General features: G+C 37.7%; 1 protein-coding gene across 2 annotated transcripts; it reads left to right on the top strand.

Annotated features, from left to right (window-relative positions):
* On the top strand, positions 1-23701 carry UBQLN1 (ubiquilin 1). 2 transcript variants are annotated; one of them, XM_027634846.1, is made up of 11 exons: positions 1-156; positions 9509-9660; positions 13312-13427; positions 14786-15048; positions 15824-15982; positions 16601-16844; positions 17337-17479; positions 18361-18444; positions 20175-20290; positions 20604-20772; positions 22488-23701. In XM_027634846.1, exons 1-11 carry the CDS (start codon positions 1-3, stop codon positions 22638-22640), a joined length of 1755 nt encoding a protein of 584 aa, XP_027490647.1. In that variant the 3' UTR covers positions 22641-23701. The 2 variants fall into 2 exon arrangements, with proteins under 2 accessions (XP_027490647.1, XP_027490646.1); XM_027634845.1 differs by having other exon boundaries at positions 22485-23701.
* The last annotated feature ends 1343 nt before the right edge of the window (positions 23702-25044 follow it).

Raw genomic sequence — 25044 nt, 5'->3', positions numbered from 1 at the left:
ATGTCGGAGAGAGCTGAAGATCCCGCGGGGGGCCCCCCAGGCTCCCCTACCCGGGACGCCGCCGGTGCCACCGAGCCGCGGATCATCAAAGTCACGGTGAAGACTCCCAAGGAAAAGGAGGAGTTCGCCGTATCCGAGACCAGCAGCATCCGGCAGGTGAGGGGCGGCGGCGGCGCGGGGCGAGGGCCCGTCCCGGTGACGAAGCATCTCCTGCGCGCTCGGGCCGCACCGGCCGAGCCCCACGGCCGATCGTCATCTGAGACCCGCGGGGGTACCGGAGAAACTCCTCCTTGTCCCCTCTTCCCGGCTTCTCTCCTCCCCTACAGAGGGTCTGTGATTTTATAGACTGTCCTGTGTTGGAAGGGGACCTTGAAGATCATGCAGTTCCAACCCCCCTGCCGTGGGCAGGGATACCTTCCACTAGACCAGGTTGCTCAGAGCCCCATCCAACCTGGCCTTGAACACTATCAGGGATGGGGTGCCCACAGCTTTCAGTGCCTCTCCACCCTCACAGCAGAGAATTTCTTCCTGATACGTAATCTAAACTTAACGCTCCTTCAGTTTGAAGTTATTCCCCCTTGTCCTGCCACTACATGCTCTGGTAAATAGTCTTGCCCCATCTTTCCTGTAAGTTCCCTTCTGGTACTGCAAGGCTGCAATTAGGTCACCACGAAGCCTTCTCTTTTCTCATTCCTTGAGTGTGAGTTGTCCTGTCGAGCTGACTCAGTTTGGCAGTAGTTCTCTCACTGGCTGACTAGCATGACTGTAGAAAATACATACATTCACCAGCACCTTTGCAATTCCAGTAGTTCTTTTGGTCTAACACTGGCTTTAAAAACAGCAAATAGGCCTTGGTTTTGAGGAAGTCTTATCCTTGTACTCTGTAAAATTTGCAGTCTGCTGTGTTTAAATGTACTAGTTATGGATATGGTGCTTAGCATGGCACTATTGTCAAATAACTGAGTTATTACAATTTTTGTGAAAGTCAGTGCCCCACAGTGCCTCTGTCTCAACAGAAGTAGTAACACCTACTGATTCATCATCACTATTTCCTGCAAGTCTTCCGATTTTTTTGAAGGTTTGCCATGCAACTATCGACTAGAACTTCATTTGTTTAGATTAGAAAGCTACAAATCATAGAAAAGGTGTAATCAAAACGTAAAAAGCAAGAATCTCCTGCTTGTGAACATTGCTAGATTCAGAGCCTCCTGCAATTTCCTTAGGATTTCCCATTTTTCTCACTGAAATGTCTCTAAATGTGGCAAGTCTGTGTTACTCCACATTTTTTTCAGCTTGGCTGGTATTGCACACCTCATCAGAAAAAGGTTACCTGTGTGAGAGTGCCATTAGTGTCTAGATACAGAACTTGAAATCCTTCCTTATGCATAAGCTGAAAGACACTGCCTGGTTATCAGAGCAGGATACAAAAGATGAAGGTTCCCAAGTATTAAATGTAGTGTTACCAACTTGGCTAGTCTGTTAGACTCTTGCTCCACCTAGTTGCTGTGAAGAGAGAAAATGCTGATATTTCTTTCAATTTTTTTACCCTTTTGTCTTTTTTAGATTGAGGAGTCCTTTTCTTTGGTTGGTTTTGGTTTTGTTTTTTTTTTTTAACATCAGCATTTGGCCTATATTTGTCCCAGACCCAAGTTTCATTGAGGGCTTCTCTCCAGCTGCCACTGGGTTGAGACTGCTCTCTTGTCTTAACTGGTCTTTTGGCAGCTGCAGTATTGTGTGCTATCAGCTGCTCTCTCTGCAAGCTTAATCTAGGCATTTCTCCCGAAGGTAAAATGACTGTGTTTGCTTTTTAATGTTGTTCACTGCTTTCCCAGCAATCTCAGTCTGAAAGGGGTGCTTTTCACTTCTCTGTTCTCCATAGATTTGTGAACAGCATCAATACAGTTTTTGTAAAAGTCTTTGCAGTCTGGGGGCTTTTGTTTTGTTTGGGTATTTCAAAAGAGAGAGTCATAAGCTGAATCTAGCCTGTGGATTGCATTTGTCCTGAAAAGCAGTTAGCAATTAGTTTGTATCCTTCAGGAATTATAAACAGATTTACTTAAGAAGTGAATATATTTGACTTTAGTAAGTTTGTTTCAGATGTGAATACTGGTGGAGCTACCAGGCTTTCAAGTAAGCAATTGTCTTAAACTGAAATAATTGTACAACCCAGCAAGAGCATGAATGTTTACTGAAAGCAGCCTTGCAAGTTTAGGGAGTTAACAGAGCACACTACATCAAATGTCTTTGTTGTCCACAGATATCTTAGCTTTGAGTGTTGTCTCTCTTGGAGCTGCTGTTTAAAGATTAGATCTGCACTTATGTCTTCGTTCCTGTGAAGTAAGATTGCACCAATGAGTTGACCATTTGTGTGAAGTCACAGGCAGTGTGACAACACTAAAAAATGCACTGACCCCATAGTGTGACTAATGTTGGCTGTTTCTCTTAAACTGTAAAAATGAGCTTTTGATAGTAATAGGAATCAACAGTAGATGTGATGTTTCTTGAGCCAGCCTTGAAAATAGGTTAATCTCAAATACCAGACAAACTGAACATCTGTCCAAATGCATCTGGAATCAGCAAGTTGTTCGTATGGTTGAGATAGGTGGGCCAGTAACTTGCAGCTTGTTAAAAAAACCCCAAAAAACCCCAAACAACCTAGCCGAATAAACCCCATTCAGTTGTATATTTCTGTAGTTCATATTATGACTTAGGGAGTTGACTTGTTTATTTTTCTGCAGTCATTTCAGAATATTGCCAGAACAATAACCTAGATTTTCTAGGAAAATGTTTTGGTTCATCAGGGCCCAATTTAGGGCTGCACAAATCATATTTTATGTTGTTCCATTAGTGTAAATCAGGCCTGCAACTTTTCTGTCAAGTTTTTCTCCTATATTAGAAGACTTCAGGGTTTGTTATTCCTGATCCTGTGCAGCTGGAACAGTGAGTATGCAGGTTGGAATGGAAAGTAACCTTCAAGTACAAAGCCACTCTGGGAGGTCAGTTGATTGCAAGTGTCTGCCTTTTTTTCTTTGAAACCTATTTGATTGTGCTGAGCACAGTTTGGGTGAGTATTAGGACAAGGACCAAATATTTGCTTTCTTGACTGGGTATGGTCCTGATCTTGCTCAGTAGACTTCATGACTACATGCTGGCTGAAGATGAATACCTATAAACCTGTTGACTTTAGCTGACCCTGACAGAATTGATACTAGAGTATCAGCTCAGTAAGACTGTCTCTTGTCCTAATTTTTTTATTTCCGTTTATGTTCTGAGTTCATGGCAATACAATCTTTACAATTCTTGCCTAGCAGAGTTGATTTAATGTGTTTTGGCAAAGAAAAGGTGCACTCGTGTTAGGAACAACTTATACCTTCCTGTCTTAGGGAACAGCTTGAATTGTTTGAGTGGTGAGGTGTTGGAATCAGTTACATGGAAAACAGTTTTACCTTCGTCGTTTAGACTATTTACACAGAGAGGTAGTTTTGAAGAGTTAAAGCTTTCTGAGGCTTCATGGTGCTCTTTTAATGCCTCATGTTGACATTTGCAGTTTATTGTAACTGGTTCAGAGTTACTGTCCACCAGTGTGTAGCGCACTACAAGTGGTGCATTCTATGAACATCAGAACTCTGAAACAGGGTAACATGTCTAGCTGTGTATTATTAACTTCTAGGCCAGCAAAGAGTGGATATAGTAAATCTGCAGTAATAATTTCAGAAGCTTGCAGTTCTTGCAGAGAATCGTTGTCAGTCCTGTGATTATATGAAAATTTCATAGCAATACCCATCTGGAAAACTTAGTGAAATTGAGTTTACTTCCACAGAAAACAGATTTGGTTCTTTTGAAGGTTTGGGGTTTTTTTTTCCATTTTTTTATTTAACTTAAACATTTAATGGAATTTCTCTTCAGTGTGAAGTATAGTTTTCAGTAATAGCATATTTAACAGCTCATAATATGTTTTTAAAACTAGGTGAACACAAACGTGCTTTCTGTACTAGAGTAAATTACAGATAAAAAACCTGACCCACAGAATTATATGTGTAAATATATACACATTGTGTAGAGACTCTTCTATTTGTCAAATAGAGATCTCATGAAGTTGTATACTTTGAGTCCAACTCATGGTTGATACTTTAAATTCAGGGTTTCATGTTTATGCCTGGTTCTTACAATCCCAAATTGGTAGTGTTCTGCTTTATCAAGATCACAGAGGTGTAAATGTAAACAGAACATTGGGTAAATTGGTAGTGGAGCATCTTTCCTGGCTTGCATATGCTTTTAATATTTTATGTAATGTTTTACTTTAAAAGAACAGTTTAATTTCAATTCTCTTAACCTTATCCAGTTCTGGTTTTCTGTTTTTCTGTAATCCAGGGGTTACTGAATGGTACAAACAAAGGAAGTTGAAAGTATATATTGGAATCTGACTTATTCTTCTTTTCCAGGATTGTGATTTAGCTTTCTCTCGACAGTCAAGGCACTAGAGTGCCTGAATTGTTTAGCATTAGGTTTTCCATCATCTGGTGTCTCAGTGCATTGTAACACATCCATGGGAGTCTTTATGGAGTCTGCCTTGCAATATACTCTGGTTCATATTTCTTAAGCTGTTTTTTTTTCTGGTTTTGGGAACTTGATTAAAATTGTTTTAGAGTGATGGTAGGTGGCCATTTGATTAAAGAAAAACCTTCAGAAGTAAATGTGTAATGACTTTCCTGACAGTTGGCTTAGTTAGATGTAACTCAAAGGTATCAGTTATCTGACCATAGTATTCAGCAAGTGTTTTCTGATAAATAACTGGCAGATACAGTAAAATAAGAAAACCTATTTAAGTAATACTATGAAGTGTCTTCTGTGTAGATACTTATCTGCATAAAAGTAACACCATAATATTCATGTATTTCTTCTGATTATTTTTTTTAAACTTTATCCATGTCAGATAGGGCCTGCATTCCTCCAGTGAGTTTGTTTTGCTAAAATCCATCACCTTCAGTCAGCAGTATCACAGAGTTTTTAAAGATGGTCCTTTACACAGTTCAAAATTACCAACAGCACGGAAAACCTTAATAAATAGTTAGCTGTGGCAGAGGTGTCATGTTAAGATTTTTAGAGCCAAGCAACATTTCAACTTAGTGACAATAAACCTTGGCTCTGTAAAAATGTCCCTGTCTGGGAGTAAAGTTAGGGCAAAATATTAAGAATTTGGAATATATGGTGACATGGTGTCCTGATTTTTACTGAGATAGTTAATTTTCTTAGTAGCTGGTATGGTGCTGTATGTTTTGAATTAAGTGCAAGGATAACGTTGATAACACATCAACATTTTGGCTCTTGCTAAGTAGTGCTGTCATGGTTTAGGAATGGTTCTCCCCAGTTCAGTGCCCCCACTGAGACTCTCCGAACCACATACTGCTCTCTCTTGCTTCTCTGTTTTTGCCTTTCTCTCCCCACTGTGTCCAGCTGAAGAGGAGAATTGGAGGCACAAAAGGTGAAGATCACAGGTTGAGATACAAACAATTTACTGGAAACAGCAATGAGATAACAAAATGAATAGTGACAGCAACAATACCAATGACAGAGGGTACAAGAAAAGGAATGATTCACATGGGAAAAAATACCCCAGTAATAAACAATACCAGATGGCTTCTTCCACCGTATTTTTCTCCACCAGAAGCAAGTGGAGACTTGCTTCTCCCTAGAAGAGTCCCTTTCCTCTGCTGCAGGCAATGGCTTGAAGTGCTATAGAATAACCAGTGGGTTCTGGCAGTGCCTCCTCCTGGCTACTGCAAAAATTAATCCTTTCCTGGCCAGAACCAGGATAGTGCTTAATCTAAATCAAGGAGCTGACAGTTTGCTTCCTTTGCCAGTGAGCAGGTACACAAGAAACAGGGAGGGAGTAGGTCGCCAGGTGCTTTTATGGGGAAGAGAAGTATAGCTAACCATTTTTCCTAAGTAAGAGCTTGGAGAAATGGAGTGGCTTGCTGAAGGATCCCTGGAAATGGAGTGGCTTGGTGAAGGATCTCTGGAAGGAATAGAACTGGCTAGAACATGAGTCTTGAGCCCCTTCCACTACTATACACTGCTGCACTTTTCCCTTTATGGGCTGCTTATGTCCTGTCATTTCAGAGGTTCCAAAGTTGTGCCAAATGAAAGTGAATCTGAGAAGAGACCTAACATTTCCATTGCATCTTGAGCAGGCTTTTTATGTAAATATGTCTCAGTCAAAACTGGCTTATTAATCTCTGCAATTTTATTATTGTGACTGGAAAGAAATCTAGGGTGCACTTGAATAATTTGTGTATGTTGTCATAAAGGTTGTTTTGTGAGTCCTGGTACGTTCACGGTTGCACTCCTGTCTTACTGTAGTGCTGGTTTTGCATGGTAGCCTACAGCTTCCTTGGGGTGGGGCACCAGAGGGGGAGCAGCTGATCTCTCTTGTGCGCAGCAGTAGGACACAAGGAAGTGGAATGAAGCTGCGGCAGGTTCAGATTGGACTTCAGGAAAACATTCCTAGCTGGGAGGGTTGTCGGTCCCTGGAACAGGGTCCCTTGGAAAGTGCTGGCACCAAGTGCGTGGCACCAGACCTGTGAGAGTTCAAAGAGCTTATGGACAATGCTCTCAGTCATGTGGTTTAGTTTTAGGTAGTCCTGCAAAGAGCAGGGAGTTGGACTTGATGATTCTTTTGGTTCCCTTCCAACTTGAGATATTCTGTGATTCCATGAGTATTGTTTATATACTATGACATCAGCTTTCTGATGGAAATTAAGTTGTGGACCTCACTGTTATAACATATTGTGGAAAATATGATGGTAAGTTTGGGTAAATTACATTACTCTTTGATTTGTCATGGTATGGTAGTCTTCTATTCTTACGCATTAGCTTTGTACCAAATTGTAAGTATTTCTACTGGTTTTATGTTGCTTTGGAATGTGTATTAACAATAATTAACTAGGAGAATGCAGAATAGGATGCAACTGCCTGAACAGTTGCTCAGCAGGAAAAGGTATGATATTCCACTTTTAAGGTGGAAGTGAGAAGTGAGCACTCAAGATTCATAGATACTTCCTTCCACTTAAAGAGTGAGATGTCACAGAAAGGCATGACAAAAGCCAGAGACTCCACAAGACTTTGGGAAGTTTTCTTTGTAAATTACATACCTGGCACTGGTATGTTAAGTCCCTACTATGAGCACATTGCAGCGGGTTTTGAATAAAGGGGTAAGATGGAAAAGAAGAGAGAAGGAAAGAAAGAAAGGAAAAAAGAAAATAAGAAAGAAAGAGAGAAAAAGATATCACCAATCCTGGCTCCAGCATTGATCCAGCTGAGGGCGAGTCCAGGATCCTGAGGGCGCACATGTGCCTGGGCTTTGTGGGGATACCTTTTTATAGAAAGGCTTCCTTGCCTCGGAGATAAGTTTCTCACTTTCTATGCAAAATTGTTATCATGTGCAGTCCTTTCTTCTAGACCTTTCTGGAAGTGGGTCACAGGGCTTTGGGTGTCTTGTTGGTTTTGGTTTGCTCTACAGTCCATGCCCACTTCTCAGCCTCATTCCTGCACTGTGTTGTGCTTATCTACAGGAGCCACAACAAGGATGTTTGCCCTGGAAAAGTGTCCCTCTACCTCCTCATGGCCCCCTTCTCCAGTCACATCCTGTTCTTTCCAATGGCATATTATCACCAAAATCCTTGGTTGTTACCTACAATTCTTGTCTCTTGTTACCAACAATCCTTGGTTGGCTCCACAGCCATCTGGCTGTTGGTGTTCAAGACATGCACACTAGGCCTTCTGGGATTCTACAAAATGTCTAGACTTTATAGCTATTAAGTCATCATTACTTAACAGAGTAATTGGTTTTGAAAAGTCCAAAGGATGATGGGAATTATTAGAATGATTTCCCTCAAGGAAAGATTAGGCTTACTGGAATCCCTTTTTTAAAGGGAAACAACAATCTGTTTGTGTTGTCCATTGTGGAAAGGACAGTAAAGAAATAGGATAGTGAAACACTGAAATAAGTTTCTTGGAAAAATGTTGCTGGGGGCCTCAGAGAACAGACTGGATAAACATGATAGAAATAATTCAGATAAGTAACCCACTTGGGAAAGGAATGGACTAAGTGACTTTCTGGAATACTTATAAATCTTAAGGCTGACTTAAAAGTGATTTCAAGAACCGGAACTAATTCAGTGTAGACTTTTAACTAACCAAGGGCAACCTCCTGGACAAACACAGAGACTTTTAATGTATATTCTCTTAGACTCTCTCTTTTTTTTTTAAACTCTGTTTATTTTTCTCTTCCTGTGCTATAAAATATTTCAATTAGCGACTCACCTTCAAAGCATAATACAGTGGTATTTTACTATTTTAGTCCTACCTATTATAAAATGCAATTATTAATAACTAGTTGCAAGATTAATATTATATTTTCCTATATGGAATGAGAATTCTGTGGGATGTTGGGGATGTTTTTCGAAGTATTATGGTCAGCTTGATTTTAAAATTTTAAACAGGGTGAGCTTCTGAAAGACTTTCTAACTACCTGGAATTGTTTTAAAATTACTTAGCCTGCAGACTAGTCTTGTTGCATACATTTATCTGGCATTCTTACAATCAAGTTAGTCCTTAGCACTTTTCTTGGATATATTCCTTTTCAAGTTTTGTGAATTTTCTGTTTTTGGTGAGAGTATTTTTCCAGAGAAGAATAAATTTCAATTAGAACTCATTCAAAGCAGAACTTGGTTATTATTGAATAGGAAGGCAAGAAGGTATAGAGTAGGCTTCTGTGTTCAGCTGTTTCAATGGGGGTATAATTTCTTAGTGAACTGAAAAATGTAGCTATTCACCATGCCCTGGCTTGCAATTTATGCTGCATTTTATATAACTGTGTCATGTGTTGAATGAGGAAGCAAAGCTACCTAAGGTGTAACTTTTGCTTCTGTGGGAAGGAATGCTGGTTTTGACACATGGAAAGAAGGCAGCAAAAAGATGCCCAAGAAACAAGGATACTCATTTCCAGCAGAAGTCTAGACAAATTTATCCTACTTGTGACATTGTATCCTCAGTCTTTCAGCAGTGGATGGCTTCAGTGGTGTGCATGTATATATATATTAGTGTGTACTTGCTAGTATGTAATTATATATATATATACTTGACCATGTGCATATATTTGTATGTGTTTAAGTAGTTTATATAATACTATGTATTTGTTTTCATGGATGTGTGCCTGATTGAACCTGCAGTAGTCTTTAAGAGAAATCAGATTTTTGTTGTCACTAGTTATATAACTAGTGATCTAGATGTGAAGTTCTTCTCATGTCCTTTTTTTGTATGAAAAAGAAATACTTCCTATCTTTCTCTGAAAAAAATAGGTTTAGAAAACTTAATAAAGTATTTCTAGTTTGTGCAGTGCAGGTGAGGTAATACAGCAAATGTGAAAAATAACTTGTTCTTAAATTTTTAAAAAATTACAGTTCAGTATTCAATTGCATAAATGTGTAATACTAATTTTTTTGTTTAGTTCAAGGAAGAAATCTCTAAGCGTTTCAAGTCCCACACTGATCAGCTTGTGTTGATATTTGCTGGAAAAATTTTAAAAGATCAAGATACTTTGACTCAGCACGGAATTCATGATGGACTCACTGTTCACCTGGTTATCAAAACACAAAACAGGTAACCTTAATGATGAGTGGTCATTTTTACTTCTAAGAAGTAAAAATACTGTGAATTCTTAATAGCTTTCTGTAGGGCAAACCAAGATTTGACCAAGTCACTTTAATCAGCTCCTTAGTTACAACCAATGCAGAATAACTGTCTGAAAGTACAATGCTCTTTTCTTTGGTTTATCTTGTATTTTGATTGGATTCAAATTCTAAATACGCATCTCCTGCCTCTTTTTTTTTTTTTTTGTTATTTAACTTCTTGGGTTTAGTGCTGGCAGTGTTTTGGCTCCATAGTTCTTAGATATTTAGCTCTTACTCTCTGTAGATTCGTGTTGTGTAGGCTTTTTTTTCATGGATGAAAAGCTTCAGAAAAGCTTTTTTCTCCTCTCTTGTCTGCCCCTCCACCTCCCTTCCCCTCCACTCTCCTCTTCCTTTTCTTTCCTCTGCAGTGAATTTTCTTTCCTTGTTTTACTAACACAGTGAGTAAAGACTCACTGTTTTGGTAAAATGAGGAAAGAAAATTTTTAACAACTGCTTTAGTGCAATGAATTTCTCTGGCTGAACAGACTTCAGATTTGGGCTTCTTGAGGTATCTTTAGAATGAGGGTGAGAAAGTTGTATCAGTTGAGCTGTGTCATCTGCACATCCCGTGAAGTGCCCAAAAATCCTTTCAACAAGGAGACGAATAGATCCCTCAAATGTAGCTTGCTTAGTCAATAGCATGTTCATTATCTACACTGAAAGTGTTCTTGCTCCTGTTCTACTTAGGTCTTTCCTGTTTGTGATGAGGATCTCCTCTTACAGGAAAATGTCAGATGTTGCAGGAAAGTGAATGGAACACAGGAGAGAACAGAAAAAGAGAACACAACAGCTTTCCCTTTCCAGGCCACACCAAGTCACAAAGGCTTGCTAGTAACATTAGCATGAAATATAATGCTTGCTGAAATTAGTAGCATTAGCATTAAATGTAGGTGCCCTCTGAAATTTTTATCTTCAATTCCATGTTCACATCCTGGAGGGATTATCTTCTCTGTTCTGGAGTCAAAACACTTGTTTGTACTGTCAAGGGTCTCCTTTCCCTGTCCTGTGCTGTCTCTGCCTGAAATTTAGGCTGATACAAGCCTCCATGCCAAACCTGTATACAATATTAGTTAGTACTGCAATTCTGTACCTTGTTTATCTGATCTACTATTCTACTGTTGCTGGTTTTTTGTTGCTTTTTTTGAGTGTGGCAGAGAGGCTCCATGAGTAATGTTAACAGGATGTTTTTGATTGTGCAGTCTTCAGTGGGCTCAGAGGTTGGAGCTACAATAGCTATACATACTGAAATACCAGTGCCAGTCTGTGGTACCTTCTTGGACTTGGCCTCTGGGCGAAGGAGCACCTATGAACAATGCCACATTTGTGGCTTTTGGGGAATTTGTGGTGTCCCTGGATCTGTCCTATCAGCATGGCAATCTATCTCTTCACTCTCTCCCACTTTTTTGCATAATTTTAGAAGAATGTATTACTATTATCTGCAGAATGTTTTAATCATGTCTTGGACAAGGAAGTACAAACAAAATCTACATGTGCCTTGCTGTCTTCAAATGAGGCATTAGTATTTTCACCCACTAGCTTTGCTTGAGTAAAGTAAAAATATGCTCCTAAAACCTGCTAGAGAGAAATCTCAGGACAATGAAAATCACCTCTGCGAAAGTATAACGTTATCCTGAAACACCTTAATATTCTTCTTGCTGAAATACCTGAATTTTATGCTTGTCCTGAAAGACAAGATTTAGACCATGCTGGTGTGGCCTGGCAAGTGCTGATTTTTGGCCATGAGTATCAAGATTGATTTGTTCCCAAGCACTTTACATTATGCCATTTACTTGTCTGTTGACTGTTGCAGTTACTGTTGCTGCCATATGTCTAAATAGACAAGGGTTCTTTTCCAAAACTAAATCTGAACATGATCTTTTCCCTTCTGAACAGTATTAGGTGTGTAGCTTTCAAATAGGAATCCTCATATATTCCAACCAATCCTTGTTGAAAAAGAGGTGATTTTTAACTGTGCTACATTTTCCAGAATGATACAAACTTTCAGTGTAGTCTCATAACCTGGTTTATGTGGTGTCGGGAGTAGCAGTGAGTGATTAGCAATGGGCAGTGAAGATGCACTGGATTTCTGAATAGAGTCCCAGGTCAACACATAATTTATTCACAAGCAACAGGAGGAATCATAATGGCAAAGTGGATATAAAAGATGATGTGCACTTTACAGGAGTCTCCACTCAAAGACTTGAAGCTGACAGGTTTCACACTCACTCAAACCATTATCTTCAGAGTATATACCCCAGTTTCCATGGAAGAAATATGAACTGCAAGTTTCAGTCTCATCTACTTTTCTGTCGTGCTTTTGAGAACCTTTCATGTTTGTTACATGAAGAGGTATAGTTGCTTCTCAAAACAGTTTCTCAGTTGAAAATACAAATAGGATTTTATTTTTATTATTCTTCTTTTGCTTATGGAGAAGAGATTTATGTGTTTTCTAGACTGAAGAAAACCAAATATCTCTAGGAGGAGATTCACAGTCAATATACAGTCTATAATCTTCCTCATTCAAGTTACAGCTCCTTGGCCAATGGTACTTATCTTGTGCTTGAAGTTGCTGTTAACGGAGTTAGAGAACTCTTAGAAAACCTCAGGAAAGCCTCTGCATCTGAACCATCTCTCAAGCATGGTTTTTTTTGGTATGGTTGAGGTTTCTTTTTCTGATCTTCTCTTGAGTGGAGCAAGCACAGAATTTTGTTATAGCAGAAAGATACTCCAAGATGAACTGAAGTAAGAAGTCTAGAGTACTGTCAAATTTTCAAATCTGTGTGAAGTCTGAATTAATAGTTTTACAAGTTATTTTATGCTGTAATACTGCAAATACAGGCATTTATGAGATTGACTGTTGAACTAGACTGGAGAGCTGATTTGGATTTCAAACTAGCCTCTTTTCTTTTTGAACAGAGAGGTCAAACTGGCTTTATTCAAGCTCAGTTCCTTGATCTCTTTTGCTACATGGCAACACCTGTGTTTATGCCTGCAGTAGAAAGGTGTAGTGAGTATATAATATGGGCAGCCTTTAGTGCCTGCTCTACATTCTGCTGGCCTTAGCTTTATGTAACTACATTTGTAGCCTGTTCTTGAAGTCTTAAAGGTTATTGAGTCTGATATCTAGTGAAATGCAACATTAACTGAATTTCACATTCAGTAAAGCTTCCAGTTAAAGATGGGGTGTGAAACAAATGCCACATTAAATTTGTTGGGCTTTATTTCTTCAAGGTGCAGGCAAGTAATCGGTAGTATTTGAGTATAGTGGCGTAAGACATGGATCCTTAAAGCAAGGTAAGGACAGAGGAAACAATTCATTGGCAGGCATCCCAGGATAGGATGAGAAAGTGGTAATGGCTGCAGTGGTAGCCATCTGTATTTTTAATATTTGAAACTACTGTTCTGAAAAATTACACATGTCTGAGAAAGATTTGTTTCAGAAAGCCATCTGCAGATAACTGGTTTTTGAGAAAGAATCAAAATGTAATTTAAGATTCTCAAATATAATACTATTCCTACGTTAAATGGCATTATTTAAAATAACTTTTTAAACTCACAGGTTTTAAAATTGCTTTTTTAGATCACAAGACCACCCAGCTCAACAGGCAAACACCACTGGGAGTGCTGCTACCACATCAATATCAAGCACTAGTACTTCAACACCAGCTTCAACAAATAGTAACCCTTTTGGCTTGGGTAAGAATTTTGGTTAGGTAGCATTGTGGGTGTCTTCTCTTGGATTCAGGTAATTGTCCCTGAAGCTTTATTCTATTATAGACAAAACTTAAAAAAACCCTCCAAACACACCAGCCAAAAAACTGATTACAAGTATGTTTCTAATTGGTTGTAGAAGGTTTCTGATGTGTAAGTTACCAGAGGAAAGTTGTTTCCTTAATTTTATACAGAATCATAGAATAATTTGGGTTGGAAGGGACCTTTAAAGGTCATGTAGTCTAACCTCCTTGCAGTGAACCGGGACATATTTAACTAGATCAGATTGTTCAGAGCCCCATTGAATCTGACCTTGAATGTTTCCAGGGATGGGGCACCCACCACGTCTCTGGGCAAACTGTGCCACTGTTTCACGACAAACTTCAGACTTGCACCTTTCACCTTCAGTAGTAAGGCACTACTGCTGTTGTATTTTGGCACTCTGGATAATGAAACTCCTTCCAGTGTCCTTGTGCTCCTTAAACGTGCATCTGAATTCCTGTTATCTGAGAACTGATGAATCATAGAAGTTGGACCTGTAACACGAAGCAAAGATCTGCAATAGAAACAATAAAATTGCTGCTAATCTTACAATTAAGTGTTTCTCAGATTCCAAGCCTGATAGTATTATGAGTCTTTGCTTTTATGAATAAAGAGGCTGCAGTCTATTGACTTAAAATAATAATGTATTTTCATAATTGCAGTCGGGGTTTTGCTTCATTCTTTTTCACCTTTTTTGCATTTGCAGAGTGGGGTAGAGGCAGATTGGAAAAACCAACTATAGTAAGGAATTAATTGTTTAGGTTTAAATGGTTCCTCAGTCTGACTAGTACCTGAAATTTTTTATTTGGACTGAGCAAAGGAGAGCAATTCAAAACATAGTTAGCTCTTGGAGTATTACTGCCAAGAGAAACTCTACTTTTAATTAGAATAGGGAGTATGACTCGTATTTGGAGTTCTCTCTTAGTTTTAGACTAACCAAGAGGAGACAGATAAATGATTTTTACAAATGCAGTTGGTAAGTGTTGCTGGAGGGAGTGAGACCTGGACCTAAAGCCCCAAATATCTCTTGTATCCTGGCTGTGGAAAATGAGAAGAAAAGCTATTAGAATTGTAGCAAGTTATATTTAAGATACAGTTTCTTGGATTTTTGTTATTTAAAGAAGCAAACTCCTAGTGGGTGACTCCTTAACAGCCTTGCAAAGATGGGACTTTCCATTCATTTTAATTTTTTTTGAAGTGTGGGATATGTTCAAGTATTTTGTATGTAGAAATGACCTGGATGTGTTTAGAAGTATACTAGAAACTGAAAGTTCAATTATATTATTTTCATCCTCTTAAAGGTGGCCTTGGAGGTTTGGCAGGTCTGAGTAGCCTGGGCTTAAATACTTCAAACTTTTCGGAGTTGCAAAGTCAGATGCAACGGCAACTTATGTCCAACCCAGAAATGATGGTTCAGATAATGGAAAATCCGTTTGTTCAGAGCATGCTTTCAAATCCTGACCTGATGAGGCAGTTAATTATGGCTAACCCTCAAATGCAGCAACTGATACAGAGAAATCCAGAAATCAGTCACATGCTGAATAATCCCGATATAATGAGACAGGTATGTAGAAAGATCTGTTTATGACCTTTGATTATACTGTAACTATAAACAACAGAGCAGGAATTGAACATGCTTAGTGGAGTGTGTGAACATTCTTGAAGTATTTAAGCTTATTCAAAATCCATAAAAGGTTGCCATAGACAACTAATGTTTTTTTTTCTACTTGTTATTGTTCAAAATAGACTGATAATTCAGAAAACGTGCAGCATAGTTTTGAAAGACATTGAAAACTGTATAGTCATGTCTTCTGAGGCTAGAATTGGATGTGCCTGTCTGCACTTAAAGCCTGTTGTCTAGCCAATGAATTTAACAAAAATAATTCTCCAAAATACTAAATATTTTCATTTTATCTCACTTCTAAATGCTTTTAAAATTAGATGATACATAAGATATGTTGTGTTGCAGAATGTATCAAAACTGAAATAGATAAATAGATGCTTTTTAAATTGTGTGTATTTATTTTAAAGTTCATACTATAGGTTGCCTGCTGTAATGGTGCTAGAAATTATGAGTATATTGTGTGGAAAAGATGAAGGAAGAAGAGTAGTTCATTCAGGGGTTTTCTTACGTTTAGCCAGTCTTCCTGACCCAGTCTGTTGTGGTAGAATGATGGCTAAACACCGAATTGTGTTGACTTTACACTTAGGCTTGATTCAGCTTTGATCATAATTTCAAACTGGGTTAAACTGGGATAAGTGAGATATTGCCGAATGCTGACGTTTTCACTTTAGAATGGATTTCTTATTAATACAGATTAAACGTTCCACTTCTCTAGACACTAGAACTTGCTAGAAACCCCGCAATGATGCAGGAAATGATGCGAAACCAGGATCGGGCCTTGAGCAACCTTGAAAGTATACCAGGGGGATACAATGCCTTGCGACGCATGTACACAGATATTCAGGAGCCAATACTGAATGCAGCACAGGAACAGGTGAGAAAAGATTACAAATGACACCAAAAGTGAATATTTCTTTTTTTAAATAAAAGCATGTAAGTAATGTAAATTTCCAAATGTGTACTTGCCAAAACATTTCTTGAAATTTGAAGTTTTTATGTAACCTTTTATTCTTGAGAGGAAAGAACTTTAAGAATCCTGTATTCTTCTAAGCCTGAAGAAGTATAGATATCACTTTGTGTGATTGAGAAGCTATTTTAAAGTTAATATATTTCTGTATTACTTAATTTTTAATTCCTTTAATTCTTTGCCTTAAAATTTGGAGGTGCAGTAAAATCTTTTTAAGGGTGTGTTTAGTAACTTCGAACTGAAGATGAGAAGAATAAAAAGCTTTGAAGTTGGAAACCAGTATACAAGATACCATCTTACTGTAATAAAAATACAGTGTAGTAGCAACACTACTTACAAAAAGAAATGTGATTTAATTTTTTTGGAAGTCCTAGTATCTCTTAATGTTAGTGTCTTTTCACAATATTTACCTTTAGTTACTGTAGAATCATGAGTATAACTGATTAAGACCTGTAAACATGTATCTTCATGATTCGTTTGGAAAGGTAACTTGCCGATGATATGTTTGCTTTCCTCTCTCTGTAGTTTGGAGGTAACCCATTTGCTTCTTTAGTAAGCAATGCATCAACAGGAGGGGACAGTCAGCCATCTCGTACAGAAAATAGAGATCCTCTGCCAAATCCGTGGGCTTCTCAGTCCAGCTCACAGACTTCCACAACAAATACCAGCACTAGTGGTGAGAACAGTGGCAGTAGTAATGCTGAAAATAGCACTTCTGGCACTACAGGACAGAGCTCAACTGGACCGAATTTGGGGCCTGGACTAGGAGGTGTGTTTGTTACTGCAGTTGTATATATTTGCATGTACTTTGAAGCTTGCTGAAATGATTCTTTCATTAGAAAGAGAGTTTTTTAATTCAAAGTTTTTATTGCTATTTACTTTTGTAGAACATTTTACTAGTATCAAAGTTCTCTGTAGAAAAAAATATGAAAAATAATTTAGGGCTATAATAGCGTTACTTAAACACTGTTTAAATTTAAGTTGTCTTAAAATAGCAAAAGTAGGGAACCTCTAGATGAACTATGGGTTTTTTCTATTTCAAGGCAAATGTGAAAACAGCTAATAATGTGGATACATAATGGAACTGCTTGGATACAGCATCTGCCTTAGCTTCTAGGGTAGATGTGTCTGTGTAAGCAGAAGAACAGTAAGATATATTTCAGGGTGTAAAACACATAAAAAGCAGGTGGTTGTATCTTGGTTTTAGATAGTCTGATGGTAGTCAGGATGTTTACTAAAGTGGCTTTTTACTTTTTTTAAGCTGGTATGTTCAACACACCAGGAATGCAGAGCTTATTGCAGCAGATAACAGAAAACCCGCAACTTATGCAGAATATGTTGTCTGCACCCTACATGAGAAGCATGATGCAATCATTAAGCCAGAATCCTGATCTTGCAGTACAGGTAAATTGCATTTGGTGTAGTGATGTATTTATTGTGTGTATTGCAGAAAAAAAACCCCAAAACACAAAACCCAAATAACTCTACAGCTATGTGTAGTGAATTACCCTGTTTTTAATGTTAATCTCTAACTCACTGAAATTATTACATACTTACATTTAACAGTTTTGTCACAGAGAGTTTCTTCAATTTGTAATTGGACATCACACCTGACATGCTTCTAAAATAACTTGTAAGGCTATGTACGTTCTGTATAGCCCTGAACTTGTGACCCAGCCTAAGAAAAGGACAAAACAAATGCTTTGGTAAATTAAGGTGGATCTATCGGTAAATAAATACCCCCGATAACTTGAAAGAAGTGAAGGGAGGGGACTTGGTGCTGTATCTAGATATTACTCTGTTTTTAACTTCACTTCTGTGACCTGTGCTCCCTCTACACATGGAGATGCTGTTTTATGAATGGTATTGTAGAAGTGCTTTCAAATTTTACTTAAACAGTAGTATCAAAAGTCAAATCCTGAACTGAGATTGAAAAAACCTTTTCTCTGTTAGATACTCACTTGTATCTAATATCCTTGACTTCAAGGAATGTTTACAGGGAGCTATTACTTAGATCTGTAGTTGAGACTGAGCAGAAAAGGATTTTCTTGTAACAATTGGCAAACCTACCTCATTTGTATCTGAAAATTCATTCACTTAAAAAACTGCAACCACCAAAATAAAGCAAAACACCTCCAAAAGGTTTTGACCAAAGGAGAAGTAGATGATTACTATTCATGAATCTGAAGTTATTTTCATTGACTATTACCATGTCGGTCGTTGTTGTAAAACCTCCTGTGGATTTTACTGCTTGATCTTTGAAGTTAAATGTTTTTGTCCTACAGATGATGTTGAATAATCCTTTATTTGTTGGAAATCCTCAACTTCAGGAACAAATGAGACAACAACTTCCAACTTTCCTTCAGCAAGTAAGATGAGATACTAGCTGTTATTAAATGTCTGGAAGTCAGTAAGCAATATTTTTAGTAAACTGGTGCCTGTCTTGGTTTTGGCTAATAGCTAAATTTTGCAATATATTTTTATTAGCTTTAGAAACTAAGTCAGATTGTCCCCTAATAATATTCTTGCTTAATGTCTCCATCCCTTTCAAAAAACTGTTGTCTGCAGTTAGATAGAACAACTACTTAGATTTGCTCTTGCTTTTTTGCGTAGATGGAATAATTGTTCTTACTACACACGAGCCAGAGAACACCTGTTTGTGACAAGATTTATTTCACAAATTAAAAGGATCAGTACTTTTCCCACTACTAATTAAAGTTTTACTATGCTTTTCTTTCTTCAAACCTGCCTTATATATTTGGAAAAGAGGTCTTATGGCACGCCTTGAAAGACCAAAGTCATTAGCTAATTCAAAAGAAGTGGTTTCTGACATTTTTTGCCCGTAAAGATTGTCTTCTCCTTAACATTGTGCTTGCAACCCAGGTATCTGCTTGATACTAGTTGACACAGTGTAGTAGTACTGTGTTCCATAAATAGGAGCAAGCATGATTTTTCTAGGAATCAAAATCCACTGCATGAATGCCATCATTAGGCAGTCCTTGCAGATCAGTGTAAATGTACATTGCCAAGATCTGACTGCACACAGGAGGTTTTATAAGTAAAATAATTAGCACATACTTGAATTATAGTAGCAAGTTCAGTGTTTAGAAGGTACTGTTTATATTGTTTCAGCCACGTAAATGGTTGTGGTGTTTTATAATGCCACTGCTTTGTGATGATCAGTAGTCTCTGAGGAGCTAGTACCACATGTATGTTTTGAAATATGTGAATAAATGGTAATTAATGAATGTACAGTAAGAATCATTTCTGTTTCATGTGGGTATGTCCTGTCAGTATCACTGTGGAGTTTATCAGCTAGTTCTGTGTTGATTTCTATGTAAATCAAAAGGGTTTTTCCAGCAAAAGTAATTTGGTCTACTTGCCACGGGAAGGGTGCTAAGATTAATAAGACTGTATACTATTTGAAGTAGGTCTGGCTACCAAAACTGTGTCATTTGTAACTGAAACTTATTTTTCACTCATCTGTTCCATCTCTTAGCAGAAGTAAGCTTAAGCCACTAGTTTTGAGTTTGTATCATTAGTGGATGTGAAAGCAAATTTTTAATTGAAGTCACAGTAGAGCGAGAATCCTTGAATGTTATACATTTGCTTGCTTGTATGTTTTGCAATGTATTTTTTTACATTTCAGGTTGTGAAGGCACTGCATATGAGAAGACGTGTACAAATAGTCATGACCAAACTGCTGTGATCTGAAATTAGCTAGGAAAAAGAAATGTATTATTTTTTCTTAGATATCTGTTGGGCAAGTTTCATCACATTGAGCGTTGTTGCTTACCAGTAGTATGATAATTGATAATAGGATACTAATTCTAGAATAATGTTGTACTAATACAGACCTACAGCTTTGAAAGATTGAGGTCTGTAATGAAAGGCTTTGTCCACATCTAGAGAGTTCATTGATTACTTTTTATGAAAGTTTTCTCACAGAGGAAAAGATAACTAAAGGATTTCCCATAAATATTCAACTACAAAATTGAAAAACAAGTTCTGAAATTGTGTCAGATTCTATAAGAGATCTAACTATAAAAATTAACTTGGAACATCTGCATATGATTAAGAGTTTCTCTCCTTTTCTTAGATGCAGAATCCTGACACATTATCAGCTATGTCAAACCCTAGAGCAATGCAGGCTCTGCTACAGATTCAGCAGGGCTTGCAGACATTAGCAACAGAAGCACCGGGGCTTATACCAGGGTAAGAATTGATTTAGACAGGAACTTTTCCCTTGTATTGTTCCTTCGTTTTACGTTTAGAGATTTATGAAGTTTTTATTAAACACTCCTTTTCCTGCCTCTTTTTAGTTTAACTACACTTGTTTTAGAATCTCTCACATTTTTGCCTGCTGTGTACTTCTAAACAGTGATAACTCTGGTCTTTCTCTTAGTACTTTATTTAAATAGTCATCCTCTCTTTGATAGTATTTGTACCTAGTAATTAAATAAATGAGAAGAGACAAGCTAGTATTTATTATTCAAGTGGTGTATTTCTTTTTCTGTAATTTATACAGATTTAATCCTGGTTTAGGTGGATTGGGAAGCAGTGGAGCTCCTACAGAGTCCACTGTATCTAGTTCTGCTTCAACTGAAAATACAAGTCCAGCTTCAGGAGCTGCTGAACCTGGTCACCAGCAGTTTGTCCACCAGATGTTGCAGGCACTTGCTGGTGCAAATGCTCAGGTAAAGTACGTCACTATATTTTAGATGTTTTGACTTTTTGCTTTACTTTTTTTGTTGTAAACCACTGGAAAGGAGGCTGGTAATTGAAGGAAGGGTCCCCTGGATGCTTCTGGGCAAAGGGCAGCAGAGGAGGCTTAAAAGTGCTGTTGCAGCTGTGTAAGTAAATACTGAAAAACTACCAAATTTGAGTAAAAGTGTTGGTTGATTTTTATATACTCATCTTCATGCCCTAGAGTTTCAGAAATGCTTGTACAGATTGAGGCAGATCGAGGTGATAAGTTTCACTGATAAGTGTAGTGCGGGTTCACGCAAGAGTAAAGCTTAAGCATATTGAACACTGTTGCCTCTGTGCTCTTTGCCTGTATTGCTGTCACTCTTTAGCTGTAACTAAATCTCTGTCCCTCTCTTTGGAATAGCCACTCTCTTCCTATTTACAGCCTGAATTTGTACTCTAATATCCTGCAGTTCCAGATTGCAGTGCATTTTGTTAACATACTGAGTGGGATTAAAGGTTTCCAGAGAGCTCCAGAAGTCAAGCAGAGGTAGCAACTTCCAGTAGTAGTAGGGTGGTGAGCAAGACTGGCCTTAAAGGAGACATGCTGTTAACTTCTAGGAGTGTTGTGTGAAACAGCACCCTTGCGCTATGGTACCTACCCTGTGTAATGGCGAACTCCTGGTGGAAAGGGCAGTCCTGCTTTTCCCTCTTTATTTGCCATGGCGTGAATTAGTTCAGTTTTGCTGATCTGACAGATTTTTTTTCTCTTGTTATCTAACCACTTGAAAGTGTTCATGAATGTTATTGTAGCAAACCATATTCTTGTATGTTTTCACTTATGCTGTCAAATCTTTCCCTACTGGGTCAACATTTTGTTTCGTTTTGTTTGTGGGAAGCAGGTTGGGAGGCAGTTCTTAAATTTCAGGTTGTACTGGTTTGTAACCATATGCAGATTTTAAATACAGGTGGTAATTTCTTGATGTGTGAAACTGCTGAATTAGAACAACAGCAAAATTAGCAGTAGCCGCACAAGTTTTATGTACCAATCTAAATTGAGTCATTGATTTTAAAAAGTAACATCCCAGCATGTTATTGTTCTGATTAAAAGAATGCCTCTGAAGGTCATACCATTTAAATAATGCATATTTGTTTTATAAGTTTGTGTAAGCAGAATTTTTCTATAAAGCACAGCTGCCAGTTTGCCTTAGCCTCAAGCTTTCTAACAATTAAGATTTTGGTGATTTTAGTCAACAAATACTTGGAGTGTTACAAAAGAGAGGATTTCTATGGCAAGGAAAAATAAGGCCTGCGATGGTCAATATTGGTGACAGCAACATCATACTCTTTGCTGTTCCACATTACTAGACTGAACTCTGTTTCATTTTTAAAAAAATGCGTATATGCATATCTTTAAGAAATGGATCATGGGACGTAAATTTACCCAATTTAATTTTAATCCTCTTTTATCAAACAAACAGTTTTCCTGCAGTTATTTTAGAATGTTATATAAGTAGTTATTCTTTAGATTTGAAGGTGCTGACTTGTTAAAAAAAATATTCAATTGCTAATTGAATTTGTCAGTATATATTTTTTGGAACTTGAAAAAGGTATAGTCAAAAATTAGGAAAGACAAAGCGGTGCAGAACCAAACTACATTTAATTTCTGTATTTTGCTATATGCATATTACACTTTTATAGTTCGAAATTTTTTTCTTAGCAGTTACAAAACCCAGAAGTTCGATTTCAGCAACAACTGGAACAGCTGAGTGCAATGGGCTTTCTGAACCGCGAAGCAAATTTACAAGCACTAATAGCAACAGGAGGAGACATCAATGCAGCTATTGAAAGGCTGCTTGGCTCTCAGCCTTCATAGCAGTGTTTCTTTTAACTTTAAAAAATGTAATTTATTTTTGATAACAGCTCTTAAATCTTTCAAATTGCTTTATTTCATTCTGACTCTTGGGATTGTCTTGTTATAACTAAAACCAGCCTGATGCATTTGAAGGTGGAGTGCAGTAGTTTTCTTCAAACAGTGGGAATCAATGCATCTTCACTTTCTTGAATGCATCAGTAATTTTGTTCTGCATTATTTGTGATTTTTTTTGAAACAATATCAGCTTTCACAGTTGGATGAACAAGTTTTGTCTGACCTACAAATGGCCAATGTATTTACTACCTAAACAGTATCCTTTAGTAGTAATTTATGTAGATTACAAATTAAAAAAGGAAACAAATTAATTGAAGCTGTGGGTACCAATACTGCTCATTGTGATTTTGGCATGTTGTTTTTCTTGACTAGCAAAATGCTGGAAGATTTATACCACTTGAGTAATGTACCATCTTTTGCTTTAAATTGTATAAACACAATATATACAATGCAGACAGCTCATTTCTATAGATTTACACCTTACAATAAAATGAGATTGTAAGTAATGGGAAAAAAAAAACAACCAACAAACCCCCCACAAACACCAAAAAAAGAACACAGCAAAAAACCTCATAGGACTTGGATTTGGTGTAGAATCTTCCAGGATCTTTGGTAACCATTTCAGAAAAAAATGCTTAAGCAAGTTCAGTTAAAATATACTAGAATTACTGTTCTGGTTGTCTCTTTACAGTTAACTGTACAGAAACTTGCATTATAACATTATCTCAGTATTCACAAAGATTAACTGTAAATTACTTTTGTCATTGCGCAAATTAAAGGGTGCAGAGCCTTGTGCTCTGGAATTGCTTCTAAGGCTTTTTGGCTTGTTCCACGGAGATTCTAACATATTCTGATTTGTAATTGGAGACATTATTTTCATTCATGGTCATATGATACTCTAATTACTTTTAACCACCAAGTAAAAATACTGTATAGCTTTTGAGTTTCTATTGGTAGTTACTTCTCTTGTGCACAGGTAATAAATGAATTAAAAAAATCTTTAAGCATCTTGTCTCAGTGTGTTTGTAGTTGATCCATTCTCTAGACTTCAAGGTGACTGTCCAGCTTCAGAGCATTTGAGTGCAAGCTCTGGGAATATTAATCAGCTCTGGGCTAAGAGTAGTAAACAACTGTTGGAGTGTGAGATGGAGGCAAGAGAGTAAGAGTTGCATGATGTTGAAGACATCTAGCATAGAAAAAGTGGAGATAGAAGAATAAAAGTTTAAATGAATAACATCTGCTTTTTATTGGTCTTTCATGTCAGTGTAGTTGTGAACATACTCACTAAATTGTATTGCTTTTAAACACTTGGCTTGAGCACTTTCTTTTGACAAGTATAAATTCGATTTGCTTGAAAGCAGTGCTTGCAAGTGGTTTTGTTACCCACTTTGAGTTAAAGTTGTTAATCAGTCTGATGAAACAGAATTATAATGCAGTGTAATGGGAGAAGTTGAGCACACTTCAGCATGTAGTGAAATTTTAAAAACTTTTGGCAAAGCCATGCATGCAGTTTGTCATTAAGTGCATTGTATTATCTCAGAAGAGAAGTTTTACTCACTGTCCAGTAATCCTCTCTTACTTTGCCATTAAGTAAATTGTTCAAATAATGCTGCTGGATGGTACTGGGAAAAGTTCAAGAAAATCTCTTGATTGGCAGCCTCTGCCTTTGGATTGAAGATACATAGATAACAGCAGCACAGTGTTAAACAGACAGATAATTTCACAAATAAATTTTATTATAATCTAATTTAATATAATCAAAACATTAGAAAAAACCTACAGTTTAGATTCAAAATTGTTATTATTTTTATTTCCTAGCCAGTGGTCAGATCCATCATCGTACCTTCACAGTGACTTCCATTGGAAGGGGAGCTTTCCATTACCCTGAGTGCAAGGCTATGATAGAATCATAGAATTGCTTGGTTTGGAAGGGACCTTAAAGGTCATTAGTTACAGACTCCCTCCCATGGGTAGGGATGCTGCCTAATAGACCAGGTTGCTCAGAGCCCCATACTGCCTGACCTTTAACACTTGCAGGGATGGAGCACTCACAGCTTTTCTGTAACCTGTTCCATTGCCTCACCACCCTCACAGTAAATTTATTCCTAACATCTAATCTAAACCTTCCCACCTTTAGCTAAAGGCTGTTCCCCCTTGTGCTATCACTCTATTTCCTTGTAAAAAGTCTCTCTCAAGTTTTCTTGTAGGCCCCCATAGCACCTGGAAGGTGCTGTAAGGTCAGCCTGGAGCCTTCTCCAGGATGAACAATCCCACCTCTGTCAGCCTGTCTTCATAGGAGAGGTGTTTCAGCCCTCTGATCAATTTAGTGGCCCTCCTCTGGACTTGCTCT

This window comes from Corapipo altera, unplaced genomic scaffold (genome assembly GCF_003945725.1).
Source record: "Corapipo altera isolate COAL_440 unplaced genomic scaffold, ASM394572v1 61411, whole genome shotgun sequence".
Lineage (NCBI taxonomy): Eukaryota > Metazoa > Chordata > Aves > Passeriformes > Pipridae > Corapipo > Corapipo altera.
Note: the sequence above shows the minus strand (reverse complement) of the source record. Positions and strands in the feature narration are given on the sequence as shown.

Excerpts from the sequence above, each read along its gene's own strand:
- UBQLN1 (XM_027634845.1), top strand. The coding sequence starts at position 1 with ATGTCGGAGAGAGCTGAAGATCCCGCGGGGGGCCCCCCAGGCTCCCCT. Across the intron at positions 15,983-16,600 it reads TGAATGCAGCACAGGAACAG|TTTGGAGGTAACCCATTTGC; the intron begins GTGAGAAAAGAT and ends CTCTCTCTGTAG. Across the intron at positions 16,845-17,336 it reads TTTGGGGCCTGGACTAGGAG|CTGGTATGTTCAACACACCA; the intron begins GTGTGTTTGTTA and ends ACTTTTTTTAAG.